This window comes from Canis lupus, unplaced genomic scaffold (assembly GCF_011100685.1).
Source record: "Canis lupus familiaris isolate Mischka breed German Shepherd unplaced genomic scaffold, alternate assembly UU_Cfam_GSD_1.0 chrUn_S1783H1980, whole genome shotgun sequence".
In the NCBI taxonomy this organism is placed as follows: domain Eukaryota; kingdom Metazoa; phylum Chordata; class Mammalia; order Carnivora; family Canidae; genus Canis; species Canis lupus.
In genome coordinates this window covers 107,734-128,380 of record NW_023330638.1, presented here as the reverse complement: position 1 = coordinate 128,380, position 20,647 = coordinate 107,734, and the positions used below count along the sequence as shown (strand labels likewise).

At 41.5% G+C, this 20,647-nt stretch overlaps 1 protein-coding gene and 1 long non-coding RNA gene across 3 annotated transcripts; both read right to left on the bottom strand.

Moving 5' to 3' along the window:
* Positions 1-4,513: 4,513 nt before the first annotated feature.
* On the bottom strand, positions 4,514-9,681 carry LOC119868989 (beta-defensin 107A-like). The gene is made up of 2 exons (XM_038589246.1): positions 9,494-9,681; positions 4,514-6,142 (listed from the first exon to the last, which is right to left on the bottom strand). Exons 1-2 carry the CDS (start codon positions 9,561-9,563, stop codon positions 6,000-6,002), a joined length of 213 nt encoding a protein of 70 aa, XP_038445174.1. The 5' UTR covers positions 9,564-9,681; the 3' UTR covers positions 4,514-5,999.
* A 7,207-nt stretch (positions 9,682-16,888) lies between these two features.
* LOC119878656 lies at positions 16,889-19,374 on the bottom strand. Of its 2 annotated transcripts, none has more exons than XR_005387045.1 (2): positions 19,237-19,374; positions 16,889-17,762 (listed from the first exon to the last, which is right to left on the bottom strand). It is a non-coding gene; the product is annotated as an uncharacterized LOC119878656 (long non-coding RNA). The 2 variants fall into 2 exon arrangements; XR_005387046.1 differs by lacking the exon at positions 19,237-19,374 and adding an exon at positions 18,845-19,230.
* Between the last annotated feature and the right edge of the window lie 1,273 nt (positions 19,375-20,647).

Genomic DNA, 20,647 nt, shown 5'->3' with positions numbered 1-20,647 from the left:
CACAACCAATATTGTTGCCAGCTGTGTATGTTGCTCCCTGTCGCATGGAGATGTCTCTTGGCTCTCATCCTGGGATTCCCACCAGAGTGTTCTCTTGAGTTTTCCACTAGTTTCCTATTGTCACTGTAATGAATTACCATACACTTAGTAACTAAAAACAACAGAAAATATTTCTTTCTTTCTTTTTTTTTTTTTTTTTACAGGTTTGGAGGCCTAAAACCTACAATGAGTCATTTTAATAGTCGTATGGTGGTATCTCACTGGAGAAACCCCTATGGATTCTCTATGTTTCTTACATACTTCATTGTCTCATTTGATGAAAATACTTTGCTGCAGTTTTCACAATTGGCCTTGGTTCTTTAAAAGCAAATAACTTTGCTTAGTAAAATTATATATGGAGAAAATATAGAAGTGAAGTATACATAATTGTTTCATTGAAGATCTAGTAGGTTCCTTGAGACTAGAGAGTGTGCCCCATTTGTCCATAAGTCTGCAATGTGTGTTAATAAAAAACTCCAGGACCACCGTCATCATTACTCTTCCCCCATTTTGAGTTACTACCATTGGTAATTAAGCACTGTTGTCACCTCTGTGTCTACTTCATACATTTCAGCAAACCCTAGGTTTCTGTTCATCAAAACAAATGAATAAATATCCTACCTCAAGTGTAATAATATCGCCTATTCCTCCTTGAATATACTTGGCCAGGACTTTTAGATACTGGCTGTTCTCTTTTATACTTCCAGTTCTTTCCTTGGTCAAAAGCAGGGAGTCTGATGCAGGCTATGGTAAGGCATGGTTGGACAGGATGGTTAAGACCTCTAGTTCCTGTTTCTACCCTAAATGTAGAAGGGCACATTCGGTTTGGGAGTCAGCTGGAATCTCAGGAGGAATCCATTTGAGAAGACCAGAGTTGAAAGGTAACAGGGGGAGCCAAGGGTGGAATAAAGCCATAAAAAATGACTTAAGCCCCAAAGATCAGTTGTATGGAGCTAATTTTCTTAGACTCAGTTTTCCTATAAGTATGTCCTTATCATTTCCCATTGCCTGGGCCCCTGAGCTGTATCATGGCTCTGTCATGCTATTATCTGAAAGTCACTAACTCTTGGAGAATATAAGCAGAGGAGGTTTGGAGACAAAAAACACTGTTAGGAAAATGCCCCATTTTCTGTTACCCATCTCCTGTTCTGTTTCACTGATGAAGTACAGATGGTTCTAAACACCTGGAAAGCCCCTGACTGCAGTTCATCCAAGTCCATCTTACCAGACCTAGGATGTGATGCACACAATCAGGAGGGAGCATTCAGGTACCAGGGAACTATGGTCTCTCAAACACTGACTATCCCATAGGACGTAGTGGGATGTAGGTAGTGTAGGTCGTGGAGTCTTTGGCCTATGTGTAGGATTCTCTCAAGTGCTCAGTTTCTCAAACTGAATAAGTCTTTTATAAACTTGTTTTGTTACCTGAGGAGACTTGGTTCAAAAAAGAATAGATTTGCACGAAGATAGTAATGGTTCTCATGGGTGATGGTGTCCATACAGACAGGTGGAAAATGACTTCATTTCAGTCCGCACTCACCAGGACTAGTAGAATGTCCCTGCATCATGAGGACATTTTAATACCTCCCTACAGGTATCTGAGGACAGGGGTGTCCTATGATAGCAGAACGGCCTTCAAGGGAGGACAGAGAGTCCTTGTTATTTTGGATGCTCATGGAAGTGGGCAGTTTTGAATGGAAGTAATTGTCAAATGGGAACATAAGCTACGGACACTTTGGCAATAAAATGGAACAGCAATCTTTCAGGTCAGTTAAAGTGATTTTGACTAGATTGACAAGAAGTTGGTTTGAACGAGGACAGGGTATTTTGTCTGAGAACTTGTTTCAGACTCTGCTAACTAAAGTGAAACTCAGTCATTCTGTTCTGAGCTCCCACAGGCTTCCCATCAGGCTGTGGAAACTGCCATGTTCTATGTTACTTTGCTGGACATGTATTTTCCAATGAAAGTCTGAGGTTCTAGGGCACCTGGGTGGCTCAAACGGTTAAGCATCTGCGTTTGGCTCAGGTCATGATCCTGGAGTCCAGGGATCCAGCCCCGTTTTGCTCAGCAGGGAGTCTGCTTCTCCCTCTGCCCCTGCCTTCCCACTTGTGTATACCAGCTCTCTCTCAATTGAAAAACAAACAAACAAACAAACAAATAAGTAAATCTATCTATAAAGTCTGAACTTCTCTTTCCCGAGCAAGGAGGTGAGCCATTTGTTATGTTCCTCTCAATATCTCCTTTTCAAAAAGTGCAGGACAGTGAAATACCACTGGGCTGAAAGACAGAACTTCTAGATTTGAGTGCTGAAGCTCCACTCTGGCTTCTAACTGGAAGTGTGGGACACAGAACCAGGGCACTTTCAAATCTCAGATGCTCCTCTGGTCGGTGATCTATAGTTGCCAAACATCACTATGCAGGAGATTTGATCGGACATGTGGTTTTAAAAATTCAGATTCTTAACTTAAGAATTCCGAATATGAAAGTGTGAGAGTCAGGAACAGACCTCTGATTTTCAAAAATATTCTAGGTGACTAGAATCAACTTTCTAAAAAAGATTTTTTTTTATTTATTCATGATAGACACCGAGAGAGATGCAGAGACACAGGCAGAGGGGGAAGCAGGCTTCCTCTGGGGAGCCCGATGTGGAACTTGATCCCAGGACCCCGGGATCATGATCTGAGTCAAAGGCAGATGCTCAACCATTGAGCCACCCAAGCATCCCTAGGTGACTAGAATCCATTTGGCTCTAGAAACACTGATTTATATTACCTCCAAGGCCACTTCTAGCTCTAACATTTTAATATTCTAAGAATTCTTGTAAATCTGAGTGTGACACTTATCCTTAGTTTTTATGATTGAACAAGAAACCCGGTCTGTGGGTGTGTATGCGTGTGTGCATATATGCATAATATGTAGCATGAAATGTAGAACCATATCCAATCCCTAATTCTTGGTAAATGAGAACAATGTTAGTGAGGAGAGAGAAGGGAGGAAAAGGTATGGCACAATTTGCACATACTGGGGAATAATCTATGTACATTTATGCTGTGAGGGAATTGTGTGATTTGTAAGGGACAAGAAGCCTGAGGAAGTCATTTTTAACTTGAGTGCCTGAGTAAGTGGTAACAATATTTACTAAGATCTAGAACAGTAAATGAAGATCAGTTTTGGAAAGGAAGGGATAAAGTGCAATAAAAACTAGTTATTTGTGGGTGCCCATCAGAGATCCAGTTAGGGAAGACCAATGCCCTGTAAAACTTTAGCATGAAGTTGAAGTCGGAAATACAGTGTAGGATTTTTATCAGACAAAGCTCATTTAGGTCAACAAAAATCATGCTGGGTATTCAGAACACGAAATTTAATGCAAAGGATTGCTTACACAGGTAGCAGATGGTCAAATGTCCACAGAGATTAATAACTACGGGCCCAGAGGAGGACATGGGAAAGGCGCTATCAGCGGCAGGGGTCCGAAATCCTGGTGTTAGCTACCTACAGCTGGAGGCTGGATGTGTGAGTATGGGACACAGCACAGCTGGTGCTCAGACCTCTAAGTCAAGAACAGCTCATGAATGATGCTTAAGACTTTAAGGAAGGAGTGCTCCATGGCTGGGGCCCAGACAAGTGGGGTGGAGACATCCTGCAGCCAATGTTCAGACTTTTGAGGAGAAGATATGGCCAAACAGGGGCCATGGAGAACCAGGGTACACAGCAAAACAGGTTGTGGCCCAGCCATGCCTTTATGGGTGCTGGGTGCTGTTAGTTCCTTCAAGGGTTATTGCAAGGCTGCTGAGAAAGCCAAAAGGAGTTGGAGCCTGGAGCCAACCATCTGTTGCTGTTGGGGTGCTGCTGGCCAGAGCTGGAAATGAAAGGGACTGTCTTCACCCTTCATCTTATTTTCCTGTCTACTGCCAATGTCTTGCATTAAAGGGGCTAATGGGAAGCAACTGGCCTCAAGGTCTGGAAGATGCAGTGTGCAGGGCATCCATGCACTGCCGTGGAGTGGAGTAGAGAATGGAGGCTTGGAGCCTGGAAAGGCTGGTGAGGAGATAATGCCACATCAACAGGAGAGGCTGAAACCACAGGAGCTCCTGGAATTGCTTAGAGACATGTGTAATATGAAGATGGATGAATCCAGGGTGTGTGCAATCGCAGGAAAGGGAGAACATAGGACAACAGGGAAGAAGAGAAAGAAAGTAGCTGGAAGACTTCTATCTTCAAGGGCAGAGGAGACAGGAATGAAGGAGGAGACAGACCACATTGTGAAATGCTTGCGATGTATCGAGGTAACAAGAGATACCAACCATAGATTGCCGAGGGTGCCCCTGGAGTCTTTACAAAGAGCATGGTGACCAACACATGTCTAAGAGGTCATGGTCTCCTCATTAAGAGAAATCCCAGCAGGCTGAAGGTGGTAGAGGATGTTTCTGTAAGTCGAGAAGCAGAGGAAGACACTATACACACCACTGTTAATTTTGCAAGGAAACAGGAGAAAAAAAAAAAAAACAGAAAGAACAGGGTATGAGGCCTAAATACATTTAGATTCTCAAAGGCAGTTAGTTTTATCTGAGGCCTGGGTAAGCAACTTCTGGGAAGACCCCAGGACCTGTGATACTTGCAAAAAGAGAGCTTCTTCCACCCACTCGTCTCTTGTGTAGTTTTCAGAATAAAAAAATCAGCCCATTAGCCATGAAGATATGTAGCAGCACCAGAACATTTTTTAGAAAAAATGTTTTGATTTCTTATTTTACAGCCTTTATAAATTGGCTCATCCTTGGAAGTAAGTTGTGTTTTATTCTGCTCTCCTTTATTTACATCTCTACAGAAAGTAGGCTTAGTCAAATAGGTAAGGACATTCTCCAGACTGAGCCAAGGGGCTGTCTTTCTTCTGTTCTGGAGCAGTGTGCTGTCAGTCTAGGATGACAGTGGCCTATGACATATATATTGCTAGCCCTGAAAGCTGGGAGTCTGAATTTTGGCAAATAAGGGCAAAAGCAAACCTGTGTGCTGTTACCATCAGCCCAGACAAGCAAGGATCACAAGGTCACAGGAGGGATCTTGGAAAGTGTCCAACACTTCTGCAGCTGTTTCCACTTCTTCTTCCACCCAGCTGCTCACCAGAGCTGCTATAAATAATCCCTGTTCAGGCTTCTGCTCTCAGCCAGGACCCCATTTTGTGGACATGCTAAGAACATAAGACCAAAAGCCAAAGTGTTGCTGTGACTAAGCCGGCAACAGTGGCATCTTCTGGGGTCTCTATCTCCTCCGCTGTAATGAAGGTGTTGAATTAGACTATCTCTAGGAACCCTGCTCTTGAAGAGGCCATGACTGCTACATTCTCACTACAAGAGGCCAGCATGAAGACGCTACCCAATCTTTGGCCAGCTTAAACTTTGACACAGGCCCTTTTCATTATGGCACTTGATGTTCCAGATTGAAGAGGGAGGGGAAGCCATGCTAACAGCTATCTGTGAAGGAGCCGGAGAAGCATGAGCCAGCAGGACTGCTAAGGCGGCCACAATTTGTGTCCATCACATGGGCATGTACTATGTGGTTGAGTCGTCTCATATTACAGAGACCAGAGTCTGAACGACAAAGACCCAGGGTCACAGCTCTGTCTGAAGCCAGGGTTTTAGAACATTTCAACCATGGTCCCACCTTTCCATTCTACCTGTTTAATCTGTTAATCTGCTCACTCACTTTATCAATCCATAAAATAATTAAGGGGGCCTCTGCCAGCAAGTGAGGATTCCGAAGGTCAACATAACACAGTGCCTTCCCCCAGGCCCCTCACGGCCTACAGATCGTATTTCTCTGCAGTGTCAGAAGCTGGATTGACAGCTTCATTCAAAGAATGCCCATGTTGGAGGTCAAGAGAAAAAATCCAGAGATGTTTGCCGCATGGAGCTCACAGCCAGAGGATCTTTGCTTCTCACTTTCTGGAGCTCCTGCTTGGCTTTTAATTATTCTTCCTTTTTTTGCAGCAAAGTGGTGTCAGTTCAGCTCTACAGCCCCCAATCTTATCTTCAAAGGAAAGGCACTCAACCTCACAGCGACCATCCATCTTCTGACACTGCATCCTTCTGTGTATAGCTCCATGGGCTGTGTGGAGAAAGCAAGGCCTCAGTTATCCAGTACTTGGTGACCAGAAAGCAACATAACATCACCCAGGCCAAAATCACAATTCCCTATTACCGAGTCTCCTGCGGACACCGAGTACACGCCTAGCGATCAAAAAAGCACATGTCACCTGAGCAGCTGTATGGGAGCTCAGATTCCCTGCACAACTTACACAGTGTCCCTACTGGGTATTCAATTCCTTTTGCCATATTCATTTCTAGGATATCTAGAAGCAGAGTATGTCTTCCTGGGATGGAGGCAGTCTACTTTCTATTTTCAATAACATTCCTTCCCAATGTGTGATTGTTTTCATGTCTCCAAATTAATAGTCTCAGATATATGACAAAAGGTAAAGATGGTACTGTTTATACTGTAGGCAGGTCAACGATAGCCCACATGCAACGATAGACCACAGCCATGTGGCTGTGGAGTTTCAAGAGTTTAGGTGCAAAGATAAAAGAAACCTGAGGCTGATCTGTTCTGTAAGAAATATCAATGAATAATGGGTTTAATTCTGGAATTCAGGGTGATGTGGACAACAAGTTTTTCTTCAGAATAAAGATTAAGCTGAAAAGAGTAAAGGTATTTTGAGATAAATGATTGAAAAAAGTTTTTGGTGATAGATGTTCTCAGGAGAAATAATACAAAGAACTGGCAGTCACTCCCAAAGGGAGTTCTTGGAAAATACAGCTTTGAGGAGGAGAAAGAACACATATTGCTGTCATATACCTGAGATAATGCCATGCTGAAGAAACACTGAGCCTGTTTGTACCCCAGTTAGGACTCAGACCAACAGAAAGGAATTGCACAGCCTTAGATTTCTGCTCAAAGTAAGAGGAAATTTTTAATAGAGTCCAAAGTTGAACTGGGGATATTGTAATAGACTACTGAAGTTCATCAGGCATCTAGCTAATCAACTGACATGGAATACTCATAAGGTGTTTAAATACTTAATTGAGGCAGATAATAAGAATGAGAATGATGATTTAAAAACAATGATAAGCAGACAATAATAATATTGTACTTTCTCAGGGCACAGAGGATGTGCCTGCCTTTGTTTAAGCAGATTATAAAAACAGAGGGATTGTTAAACCTTCCCAAACAGTTATTTCTCACTTCAAACAATGAGTAATGGAATCTCTGGATAACACAAGGAGACTCAGCAAAACACATCAGTCCCAGGCCCCATGTCTCTGTATGGTTGCATTGATAAGTTTGGACCAATGAAACAGGAATCAAATGATGCAGATGCTTCTGTGCAATATTTTTGATCAAGCGCTTTACTTACTTTTCAGCCCTTCCTGTCAGAGCATCTTTAGAACCAGATGGAAGACACATGTTTAGGACACAAAGTTGACCTTCCTCCCTAGACTCAAAGTAACTTGGTGGAGAAGAGTCTTCTTTCTAACCATAATAGTCAACTTACTTGTTTTTTGGATTTTTCCCTAAAAGAAAAATAAACTATTTTTTCATTTACTCTCTTTTTAAATGTCTTTGTTAAAATAAGTTTGCCTCTAATTAACATAACAAGTATCTTAATCTTTCAAACAATCCTATTATTATTATTACCACTTCTAGAAAGGAAACTGAAGCACAATGGTTTACACAACTTAGAAGGATTAGACCTGAGATCCAACTTCAGGTGTTTTGGTGTAAAAAAATCTGTATTCATTTCCTCTTCTCAGTTCCAGCTCTGAGATTCTGTGTGGTTGTTGTGATTGTGGCGCTCCTACTTTGAGCCCACACTAGGCTTGTTGTTAGGATTCAAATGTACCTGAGCTGAGTTTGGGAACAAAGGACCCTTAATGAATCAGAGACTTGTTGAATGGGAATGGAGAAGATGGCTTAAAATGTGCTTCTCTACCTGGATCCATTGTCTGACCTCCAGGAAAAGACAGGAGCAGAAACCAAGTAAGTGACCTGATAAATGAGACTTTGAAATGTAAGGGCATGTTTTTATACCTGTTTTCAAAAGTGCAAGGTGAAGAACACTTCCCAAGAAGGCCCTTCGGATCCCACAGTTAGAACCACGGTTCTACTCCCATGGCTTTCCTTTATAGTCTGCATCATTTATGGCACTTCTGAGAACTGTTTTTGTGTTATAGTTTTTATGAATCTTCTCATATCACCCATTCACTTATTTGTACATTTGAATTTTATCAAATACTTATTTAGTATTCCAGGGAACCTATTTTTTACCAACACACAAATAATAAAATAGTAAACTTCAAGTAAATTAAGCATGAAGATCATACTCTAATTACATTTTTTATCTCCATTTTACCTGCTTTTTCTATAGTGCCCAAACAATTGCTTATTAAGTGCTATATGTATTGGTCTGGTAGGCCTATTAAGGCCCGATTGTGTAGTAAGTAAGTGCAGAAATCCGGAAATCATGAAGTAGTAAAGTGCTTCATAATACATGAGGAACCCCCATTAGTCATGACTTAATAACAGAAGTATAGTTGAGAAGGGATGGATATAAAAGTTTCTTGGTGGGGGGGCGATGGCACCTGACTGTCTCAGTTGGGCATCAGACTCTTAATTTTGGCCCAGGCCATGATCTCAGGTCATGGGATTAAGCACCACATCAGGCTCTGCATTCACTGGAGAGTCTGCTTGAGATTCTCTCTTTCCCTCTGCCCCTCTTCCAGCTCTCTCTCTCTCTCTAAAATAAATAAATAAATCTTTTTAAAATGTCTTAGGGATAGAGTCTTGGCAGTACTGAGCAAAAAGAGATCATTTCAAAGCTCTCAAACATGTAAAAGCAAACCAATCAAGATGTTAGTTGTTTAAATGACATAATTTTCTATTCGTATGTGAGAACTAGAAAGAAATTCTAAGTAATCTAAGATTAGGAGATTTAGACCAACTAATAAAACATAAAAATAGGAAAAAAACACAAAAAAAGAGACTAAGAATCTCTTATCATAAGTTTTTTTTTTTTTTTCATTTAGGCTACAAAAGCTATACTTCTCTAAATTAACACGTGTGCTTGAAATTTGCCTCTGAAATTTTCTCTCATTTTAGAGCTATCACTTTGGCACACGCTGAAGCTGTGTGGATGATTACAGAAGATGGAAAGAGAGCTAACTGTGAAGAGAAGTCTGAATCCCTTGGTGGAGCTTTGAGGGAAATTAACCAGATACCCTTCTGGGTGGAGATAGTTCAGCTCAGTAATTTTGTATTTAAGCTCAAGAAAAGATTTCTAGTAACTGCTTTGTGCTGGGACATTTTTAGAATACAGGGATTAGTCATGCACTTTTCTAAAGCCTGAACTTTCTCTCAAAAGACAGATTGCCACCCTTACATCTATTAGGATTTCCCTCTTACCTGAGAAAATGTGAGCAAGGAGAATGAGAGCAGCAGAAACTAAGAAAAAAATTCTCATGGCTCCAGACATCAGTAGAGAGAGGATAAAGGAGGTATAGTTGCTAGAATCCAGCTCTTTTATCAAGGGAAGTTGATTAAAACAAGTTCTACAGCTCTGAAAGGGCTGGAAGTCAACTTCAGTTTGAAATGTCCATTAAAAGGAAGCTATTCTTCATGCTCCACTGAGTAACGTGTGGGCTGCTGGATCAGGTGTTACCTCAATGATGTCTATCGGAGAGTAAGGCACACAGCTAGTCCCCCTGCCTGCATTCCTACATTCTATGTCTCTGCCTAGGCATCTATTCTCTGAAGCCCCATCTCAGGTGCCTACACTTCCAGAAGATCTATAACCCCCACTCCTTTTCTTCTTCAAGATGTTACTTGCAACTTGGTCTCTTATAAGATTATCTTGGCAGTTACTAATGGGTACCTGTAATAATTGCTTTTCAAAAATTATAGTATGTGAAGAATTTTTATCCATCCAGTTTGACTATCAACTCAACGGAAGAAACCAATTCTCCTTCCATCCTTCTCTTTCCATTGATTCCTCATAAAGTGCTTTGCAGCAATAGCCGTTCAAAATATACAGGTTCTTTGACTTAATTGATAGCTGTCTAACTAGGGAAACTCCTGAATAGTCAAACAGTTAATTCACAAATCTTACTGAACTTTTAAAGATTTTACATTTGTAAATATTATTATTAAGGATAATGGTATTATGACAAAATATGACCATACCTCATATGTTATGGGAATAGCTTTCATTCAACAAATATGGGTTGGAGAACTATGTATATGTTTATTTCATTTTACTAAGAAATTTGAATTTTATCCTAAAATCAAGGGGAAACTATTGAAGGATTTTTAAGCAGGGGGGTTATTTGAAATATTAAAACTCAAATGAGGAGTTCCATTTCAAATAAAGCAAAGTGAGCTCCTGACAAGAAGACCCTCCCACTAATAACAAGTGAAACTGTGGGAAAAAAAATTACCTGAAGAATATGAAAGTTGAAATAAATACAGGCGTATTTAACTTTTTGGAAAAAAAGTTAGAACTTGGAAAAATTAAACAGCAAAGAGTACATTCTTTCTGATTGCAATGTGGCATGGAGAGGCTAACTCAAAACAAACAAAAATATCTATCCTCTTTCTGAACTTATAAAGGCAGAGTCAAGGAAGACCATGGCTGCTGGAAATGAAGACTCAGAGAAGGGAGCTTAGGTTCTTTGTATGAACTCTCCCCATGACTTTTGTTGACTCCCAAACCATGCATGCATCTAATTAAGGTAAAACAAAACAAGATAAACACACAAATACCTCTGAGATTTGAGCTGCTGCTCATTACACACTAGGCAATACCTGTCAATTGAGTTTAATAGAGATACTTTCCTGTTAAAACAAAATGTCAGCCTTCTTCAGAGGGTATAGCAGTATTCATATCCTCTTCCACACAACATTCTCTGTGTCCAGGACTTCAATGATGTTGAAATAATCAGACAAATGACTTTAATATATTCACTTTAATCTGCTCCAATAGTAAAGAAAATACACTTGCAATGAGTATTAAACATGGGAAATGTCATTAGAGAACAGAAAATATAAAGAAATGTTGATACTGAAAGATATAATACCTGAAAAAGATTAACTGAATAAATTTGATAGCATAGCAAATATGACAGGATCAAGAGTCACTGAATCAATAAAAATTATGCAACCTATAGATCAGAGAGAAAAAGATTGAGAAAAATAGACCTTTGAGGGTCTGAGGGATAATATCAAAAGCTAGAGCAGACAGGTCATTGGAGTCTGAGAATGAGGAGAGAAACCGAATGCATTAAAAAGTAGTTCGAGGAAATAATGGCTGAAAACTCTCAAATTTGGTGAGAAGCACAAACTGACAAAACCAGGAAGCTCCTTGAATCACAAAGAATATAAATACTATGCTCAGGCACATCACAGTCAAACTTCTAAAGTCTAGAAAAGGGAGAAAATTGTGAAAGTACACAAAGAAAAAAAAAACACGTCCAGTTCAGGGAAATAGCAATTGGCTTCTCCTCAGAATTGAAAGAGGTCAGGTGACTGTGCACACATCTTGCAGCAGCTGAAGGAAGACAAGCACAACACTGCCACAGCCCCAAACTCCATCTGCAGGAAAGATTCCTTTAAAAAGGGAAGATAGAATAAACATATATTCAGGGCAAAGAAAATTGAAAGTATTTTTCTCTAGGAGAGATTCCCTACAGTAACTATAAAAGGAAATTCTTCAGGCTGAAGGGAAATACCAGAAGGAAATGTGGTTTTCAAGGAAAATGAAAAACATCAGAAAAGATAAATATCAGTGTAAGTACTTAAAAAATACATTGTCTTTTAATTTATTTGAAATTTATGTGACTTCTTAAAGCAAAATCTGTAACATTGCCTTGTGGGTTTATACTGTATGTGGATGTGATACATACAAAAAATATAGCAAAAGACTATGAGAATAGGAAGAAATAGGTCTACCTATATGATTACAAGCCTTCCAAATTTTAAGAACAATGGATTAACATCAACCCTAAGTTGGATGTGTATTGATAATACCAGTGAAGCCATTAATTATAATACATATATTTAATGCAAATTTTGACACAAATATCACAGTAATCTGAAGAAGATAAGAGAGAGAACAGAGGAACAAAATCAAGTAGAACAAAGATGTCAAAAATAGTCAATTGATAGACCAACATCCTACTAATCTATCATTAATTACGTAAAAATGTTAAGGGACTGAATATTCTCCTTAAACAGCAGAGATAATCATATGGATTAAATAGGAAGACAAAACTACATGTTATCCATAAAGGAATCTTCTCTCCAAACATTTTTTTCCTTTGAGATAATTATAGACTCACAATAAGTTCCAAAAATGGTACAGAGAGTTCTTAGGCACCCATCACCCAGCCTACTGCAATGGGGACATTGTCCATAATTGTGAATTGTCAAAGCTAGGAAATAAAGTGGCAGAGTAACCTCAGATCACAAATTATACGGAAAGCATTAAATATAAAAAGACAAAGAAAGGCTGAAAACACATGAATGGAAAAACATAAACTATGAAAATATCTAGAATAAGGAGGCTGGAGTGCCAATATTCATTTCAGATAAAAAAGAATATTATCAAATGGAGAGTGGGATGCTGTGTAACACTTTTACACAATAACTGGATGGATTAAAATGGGGAAACACAGTTCTACAATGAGAGCAGAAGATTTTGATGTCATTCTTTCCAGCAAAGGCTAGAACCAAAATTAACAAACACGGGTTTGATGTAAACAACACTACCACCACGTTGAGTGAATTGGTATTTATGGAATACAACCCAAAATGACTGCAAAACACACATACACACCTTTTTCAAGTACATATGACACATTCATCAACACAGATCGCATGCTGGGCTATAAAACACATATACTTTTGTTGAACTATTGATTTCTCTCTTTGGTGTGTCAGTTCCCACTTCATGTGTTTCGTGGCTCTTGTTAGGTTTGTACACGCTTATAATGGTCATGTGTTCTTAAGGGGTTGACGTGTCTACCACTATACGGGGTTCTCTTGTCTCTCGCTCCATCTTTTTCCATCCTTCTACTTTTGACCTCTTCATTTCATTGAATCCAGCGTGTCCCTTTCACACAGGCACACAGCATATAGTTGGATCTTTAAAAACTTTTTTTAAAAACCATTCTGCTAGACTCTACCTGGAGTATTTAATTCATTTGCATTTAATAACATAATTGATGAGGTAGGATTTACATCTGCCATTTGCTATTATAGTTTTCTTTTTTATTATTATGCATTTATTTATCTATGGGGGGGCGGGAGAGAGAGAGAGAGCTTAAGTGGAGGGTGGGGAGGGACAGTGGGAGAGAGAGAATTCCAATAAGGCTCTGTGTTGGGCTCAGATTCACAATCCTGAGATCATGACCTGAGCCAAAATCAAGAGTCAGAAGCTTAACCAGCTAAGCCACCAGGTGTCCCTGCTATTTGTTTCCTAAATTTCTCCTCCACCCACCTTTCCTGCATTACTGACTTCTTTTGTGTTAAACAGATATTTCCTGAGGTACCATTTGAATTTCCTTGTCAAATATCAGTGACTCTTGATCCTGTCATATTTTCTATACTCTCACATCTATTCAGTGAATCTTTTTCAGGTATAACTTTCAATATCAATATTTCTTTCTATTTTCTGTTATCTACTGATATTTCCCTTGTTTAATTAATTATGGCACTATGTATGTTTATGTTGTAAAGAATTTGCAATTAATTTTAAACAACTAGATTCCAATGGTGAACAAAAGCATTATTCTGTATAGCTTGGTTTTCTCCTCTTTCTTTTGTGCTGTTAGACAGAAGTAGGAGTTTTGAAGTACAAGAGACACTCTGGGTGACCTTGAAGGAGAAATCTGCCATTTTATGGAAAGAGCCACAGGTCAGGGAATGCCAGGCAGCTTCTGTGTGCTCAGCATAATACCTGGCCGACATCCTGCAAGAAGACAGCAACCCAGTGCAGGCCAACAACCACAAGGGACACAATTTTTCCCCGACAGCCCCAGGGGGATGCAAGGGGATCTCTTGCCTCAGATTAGATCAAAGTCCCAGCTGACCCCATGCTGTCAGTCTCCTGACACCCTGAGCAGGGAGGCCAGATACACCATGCCTGGACTTTGGACCCACAGAATTGTGAGAGAGGGTGTGCTGCTTTAAGCAGGTAACTTTTGTGGTACCTTGTGACACAGTGAAATAAATGAGTCCAGCAGTCTTCCAAGGTAGATCTCTTTGGGGGAGCACATTTATGTGTTCTTGCAAGGTTTCTGTTGGTTCGTGGCATTGCACAGTTTCGTGAATGGTTGATGTTCTTTCTAGTTGATCTTATGAATTTCCCTCCACCCAAGCAATGTATCCAAAAATGACTTACTTCTGAGTCTCTTTGATTGAGCAGGTCACATTATTTGGGAATACTCCCTTTAGGATGGTTTCAGCCCTGCGGTCTTTTTTTTTTTTTTAATTTTTTGTTTTCAATCATGAGAGACAGAGAGAGAGAGAGGCAGAGAAACAGGCAGAGGCTGAAGCAGGCTCCATGCAGGGAGCCCGATGTGGGACTCGATCCCAAATCTCTAGGATCATGCCCTGGGCCGAAGGCTGCACCAAACCGCTGAGCCACCCGGGCCACCCAGCCCAGTGATCTTGTGTGGTATTCACCTGGTCCATGGGAGCCATGCCCCTTTTGCCCTACCTCATATCATAAGTTATAAGTGACCCCATGGCTGATCTTTCTGTCCTGCCACCGTGGACAACTCCAGCCAGAGTTCTTCACCTGTCAACACGTTCAGGTATAGAACCACAGGGTGGCAAGTTGAATTTCCCACGTAGCCTCTTGAAGCTCCCCTCAATACAGTGTGGATTGTGTGGATTGTGTATAAAAGTGCTGTCTTCCTCACCCGTCCCCCTTGAGAGCCACAGTGAGGTCCCAATCCCAGCCCACTAACACATTTTTCCAGAGGAATTTTGTCCTCTGCCTTCTCTAGCTTTCTTTTATACTCTCAAGGCATAGACACAAGGCTAAGTGTCTCAGAGCACATTTTGTGGTCAACTTCTTTGCTATTCCTATCCCTGGGGTTCAGTACTTCAGTTGGGAATATGAGAGAAGATGATTCTTAATGTTTTGTCCTCTGACATTTGGGAATTCAGAACAAACTGATCAATCTTGTTCTACAGACTCTGCCATTCCCTTTCCATTATTGTGAGGGGGTTTTGAAATGGACCCCGCATCAAGAAGGGACAATACATGGTGAGCATAGTAAGACCAGAGCCACAATTTCAAACTTAATGGAGGTAAAGTCATGCTAAGCAGGAGCATTATGTAGACTAGAGTGGAGATACTTCAGGGGAAAACCAGTGTCTCTTCCTGACCATTTCCCTCTGACCCATCCACCATATAGAAGACTTTCTTCTTCAGAAAATGCAGAAGACTGACATCCAGAGATCTCCACGAATTACTATGGAAATTAACAGAAATTTATCTGAGGAAGCCACGGGCAGCCACTTGACCCCAGAAAGTGCTGATTTTAATAAGAAATTGCTATGGGTTGAGATTTTATTATTTTATAAGGAGGATTGCTTGTCTCAGGAAGAAGGGGGATGGATAAAAAAAAAGTCCTAGAAAGAAGCCAAGTGAAGAAAAGAGGGGAGAGCAAGAGAAATAGAGAGGGGTGATTGATGAGTAGGTGAGCATCGATGGGATGCTATACATAGATGCTGTACATCTATGGGATGTTATTAGTAAGGAAATATCAGGGCCCAGCCAATGGTCCACTTCTCTGTATGACTGAGACATACGCATGAATCCTTCCATAAAAGAGACACCAGTTAGAGTCCAAAGTGTTTTCAATTTGGGTGATCAAGGAGTGTAGTGTTTGGAATGAGTAGGGAATATCTGGTCTCATGGTCCTCTCTAAACCATCCACAGTGCTCTTGCTGTGAAGAGCTGGGGAGGAGTACCCACCGACAGAGGATCATTCAACTGTAGATTCTTATGTTGCCCCATTGCCCACTTCCCTGAGTTAATTCCTGCAAAAATGAGGGAAGCAGTCGGGGTTGGCAGAGGTGATCACTCAGATCCTTTTGGAGAACAATTGAGCAAATGTAAATAGATCTGACAGTAAGACCAAGGGAAAAGCCCTATCAGTCAGACTCCAAGCATGAAAACGGCTCCCACACCAGGTAGTTTGATGGAGAAGATTTAAATGCAGAGGAAGTGATAAAGTGTTGGCAAAGCTGAACATGCAAAAAGGGAGCAGTGAGGCGGCCCCCATGTTAGTCCTAGCTGGAGGTCCCCACTGCCCGATGGCAGGGGGAAAAGCAGGAGTCTGTAGTGTGAGCCCAGAGACTAGGACTGGCTGGCAGGAGCTGTGCCTGCAGCATCAAGGCTGAGGGAGAAGCAAGGACATAGAAGCAGGGGCTTTGCTATGGGAGATAAGCCACTGCTGGAGCAGAGAGTGTGGGAGAGAAATCTGCGGCTCTCCCTTCTTCCCATCTACCCTTTTGCCACCACACACTTGCATCAACTGAAATCAACCATAAGCCAAGAGGCTTGAAGAACATAGTTTGCAAAAAAAGAAAAAAAAGGAACATAATTTGCCGATAATTGTGCCAGTTACACAGAGCAAAGCAGAGAAAGGACAGGGAATGTATCTGTGCAAAATGGTACAATGGTAGCTCAAATGTAAAGCAAAATCATTATGTGAAATTAAAATCATATGTGAAAACTGAGTGATCAAATTTCAGTAGCTGCTGTAAGATGAATAATTTTCACTCTTGTTATATGAAGCTACAAATTTTATTTCATAAACAAAAGCTATGGATAGTCAATCATACATGCACAATCCATGCTGAGCATTTTAATTCGACCTCTAACATCTTAATTTATTGGCAAGAAGAGAAGTACAAAGTTGGGGCCATGGGCATTAACTGAGTAGGTATGAGTTGCTTAAAAACACAGTGTAAATATTAGAATCAATGACTGATCGCTTATTGATATACCCAGAAATAACATGAATAATTTCTTGTATGGTATAGAATTGTAATTCCAAAAACACAGATGCAGATGTCATTTCTGTTTATCTATTTGGTTTAAATTATTATACAAAGATAGATACACAGAACAGGACAGGGGTGTGCACATCCATTTCCAGCTTCCAGGCTATGACCTTGAAGAAATGAAAGCTTCTCTGGGTCTCAGTTTCTTCAAATATAAATGGAGATAATGAAATCATAAGTCGATCTTGAGTCATATGAGGAAAATATGGAGGAAAGATTTATAAATTACAAGAGACTCTACAAATACATAGTAGTAGTATCCGATTAGGCTACTCGATGCCCACTTGGACCTAGATTTTTTTAAGGATTATCTTAAAAAATAAGCAAAGAAACAAAACCAAGGGAGAAAGACAGGAGAATGATTCTGAGACTCACTCACAGTGTGACCTGGGTAAGGCACACGACTTCTCTTGTCCTCCCTTGAATACCAAGTCCCACTTTGAAGGCCAGGGGAGGGCTGGTCTGGTTCACCTGATCCTCCGTCGGCAACAGAAAAAGTTCATCTTGCAATTTCCAACAACCTTCTCATCCTCGGTGCATATCCTCCTGCATTTGCCCCGGCCAAGCCAGCACGGCTCACAAACAGCAAACTCACCTAGTTCAAGAAATAGTAGCTTATACACCTTTCCAGGGACTCCCTGAAAATGAGGAGAAGTTTAACAGCCACAAAAGAATGAGGGTGGGGGTGGTTTGTACAATTGTAAAGAGTGTTTTTAAGAACCAGCCCCAGCTTTTCAAAGAGCTTTGCTTTTTTCAGGATGGAGTTGGGGAAGAGGTATCGTTGAAGGAGGGATAAGCCCCATCTCTGTTCTCCACGTGGTTAAGGCCCTTGCATGAGTCAAAGTAAGCACAGGGGGATGAGGTGTCATGTATACGACAGAACCATAAAAATACACACCTGATAGTTCTGCAAATGTTACAAGATGAAGGTGGAAGGGCTACCTTTTGGTTTTAAAAGATCCTTGAAAGTAGAGGTGAAGTTAGGTTTAGTTCTGGTTTGGGCCTGGCAGTGGTGGTGTGTCCTCAGTAAACTGCTTGTTTTCCGCTTTCTCATTTCTCATATAGACATTCTAGAAATGCTTGTCTACACTGTAAGCTATTCTAGTGGTCACATGGAGTAATTTAGGTGAGTCTATTTCACCAAACAGTATGTAGCCCATTAGTTATTTTTGTAGTTGTTAATGTTCTTCCTGTAGAAGATGAGAGCACAGAGAGAGATTGGGGGGCTCTTCATCGTGGACAGATCTTCCATAATGGTAATGAGATCTCCCTTTATTTGATCCTTCTTAGACCAATAGCAGAGATTGGGATGCATTTTATTGGGTTTGGGAGCAGAGCCGGTAGGAGATGGATGAGCATGTTCCCCAAACATTGCTCATTAGCTGGTATAAGCTTGATCCTCTAAACCTGCTTTAGTTAGCACCCTGAGCTAATGAGACCAGCTCCAAATCTCTATGGACAAAATTCTATTCCAGTAACAAAGAGATTTCTCTATAAAATGGCAAAGCAGGTATGATGCTGGCTACAAGAGGAAGAGAAGGCAGAGGCAGAAATCTGGGATTTCAGGCAACTCTATTCTCACTGTCATTTCCATCCCTCCTTGTCTCTGGAGGTCAGAGGAAGCTGACCAGCTAGGGGTCCTAAAGGTAGAAAGTATGGGTGAGGGATTCAAGTTACCTCCTGGAAGTGGCTGGGAATATTCAAGTTCTGCTTGGCACCCAAAATTTAAATCTTCACATTTTGGATATTAAAATTAGTGCAGGAAATAACACTGTGTAAAACAGTATTCCCAGCTCCCCCCATCTGCTGTCGAGGGACAGCAGAGCACAGAGGCTGCTTCTTTATCCTATTTCTGAAGGCCAGCACTCCCAGGAACCAGGAGGGAGGTTTACAAAAGAGGGAAGGGGGAGGGAATAGCAGTTTGCTTAGAAAATGCCACCGCAGATTCAAGAAAATCCCATGAGAAGCTCAATGGGGAGCCGACCATTCCTGTCAGTCTTAGGATGGTCCACAGAAGAGCCGGCGGCTTGACCATCTGCCTCTTCACCATTCCATCCATTGGCGATTACCTGATAGAAATTGAGCCAAAACGAAGAGAAAGGCAAAGATGAAACAAGACATCTTTCTGCTCAGGATCATCTCTGAGAGAAGCCTCTTCAGAGCAGAGGTTTGGGGTCTCTGAGAGGACAGAAGGCTCACTTATATTTGCGAGAAATGGGGAATGTTCTTGGTCAGTGAAGTGAATCAGTAAAGAAAGCACATTTATATGCTCCATTTCCCAGGATCAAGGCCCCATGTGATGGTATCCATAAAGCCTTATCTTCGGAGAGTTCTGGCTGGGGGAGTGCAAGGAACACGAGGCAGGAGCTAGAAAAGCAGGCGCCTCCCACTGATCCTCCTGGCCCAGCAAGTAGGAGCCTGCTACTCCCCTTCTCTCTCACAATTCAGTTTTCTCTCCCAAAGAATAAGGAGCAACTATGGTTACTGAGAGACAACACAGTTCCTTCTGTCAGCCTAAGGTTTGTGTCCAGTTCGAGTGATGATGATTGGGACATGCTTGGAACACAGGGATTGCCCTGTAAGAAGAGCCCAGAAGCAGACACTTTCCTTCTCTGGCTTTCCTTTGTGCTCCCTGTGAATGTCCCCAGGAGCAAAGGGAAAGGGGTGGCAGTCATTTCACCAAAGGAGCTCTGCATCCCTGAGCCTGTACCACTGTCACCTGGCAGCACGAAGGCATTATTACCACATCCTTTTCATTCATCAAGAACCTGGGTATCAAAATTAACATTCATATCCCGGTACCCTCAAATGAATCCCATCCTATTGCCTCTGCTTATTCAAGCATCTGCTCTTCATTTTGGGAAGGCAAGATGGGGGCACTGAGCCACATAGACTAAAGTCAGATTGGTTTAGCAAGTATGTGACCTCGGTTGTTTAGTTTGTTGAACTTGTTTCTAAATCTTTAAATGGGGATGTAATAAAGGTATGTACTTTATAGGATATCTAAAAGGTCTCACTGAAATGAATATAAAGTGGCTACCAGACTGCTCGCTTGGACTCAGTGCAGATGTACCTAGAGATGGGGTTGGGGTGTCTCAGGGCCTAGCATACCATTAACCCCTCCCTGGGATAAGCGTGCCATGGTGTAGGTGGGCAACTTGGTAGGAACAGGCTCCGAGTCGTGGGGTCCCTGGTGCGATGCTGGCAGATGTCCTCACAGGGGAACTGGGAGGCTAGAGCCCAGGGAGGAGAGGCAACAAGGGGCCGTGGATAGCGCATCACAGATGGAGGCCTCGTAGGATCTCCTGCACTAACAGGAATGAGGACGATTCCCTACCGACATGCAGGCCTGTGCCCCGTAGTGTTGAGCGGGTGGCGGGACACTCCCCTGTGTGCCCGCTCAGGTGAGGGCCCAAGCGCTCCTGCACCTATCAGCCCGGAGGCCGAGCAGCCTCCTCTGCTGCAGTGAGTGTGCTCAGA

Excerpts from the sequence above, each read along its gene's own strand:
- LOC119868989 (XM_038589246.1), bottom strand. The coding sequence starts at position 9,563 with ATGTCTGGAGCCATGAGAATTTTTTTCTTAGTTTCTGCTGCTCTCATT. Across the intron at positions 6,143-9,493 it reads CCTTGCTCACATTTTCTCAG|CCCATGGAGCTATACACAGA; the intron begins GTAAGAGGGAAA and ends TTCTCCACACAG.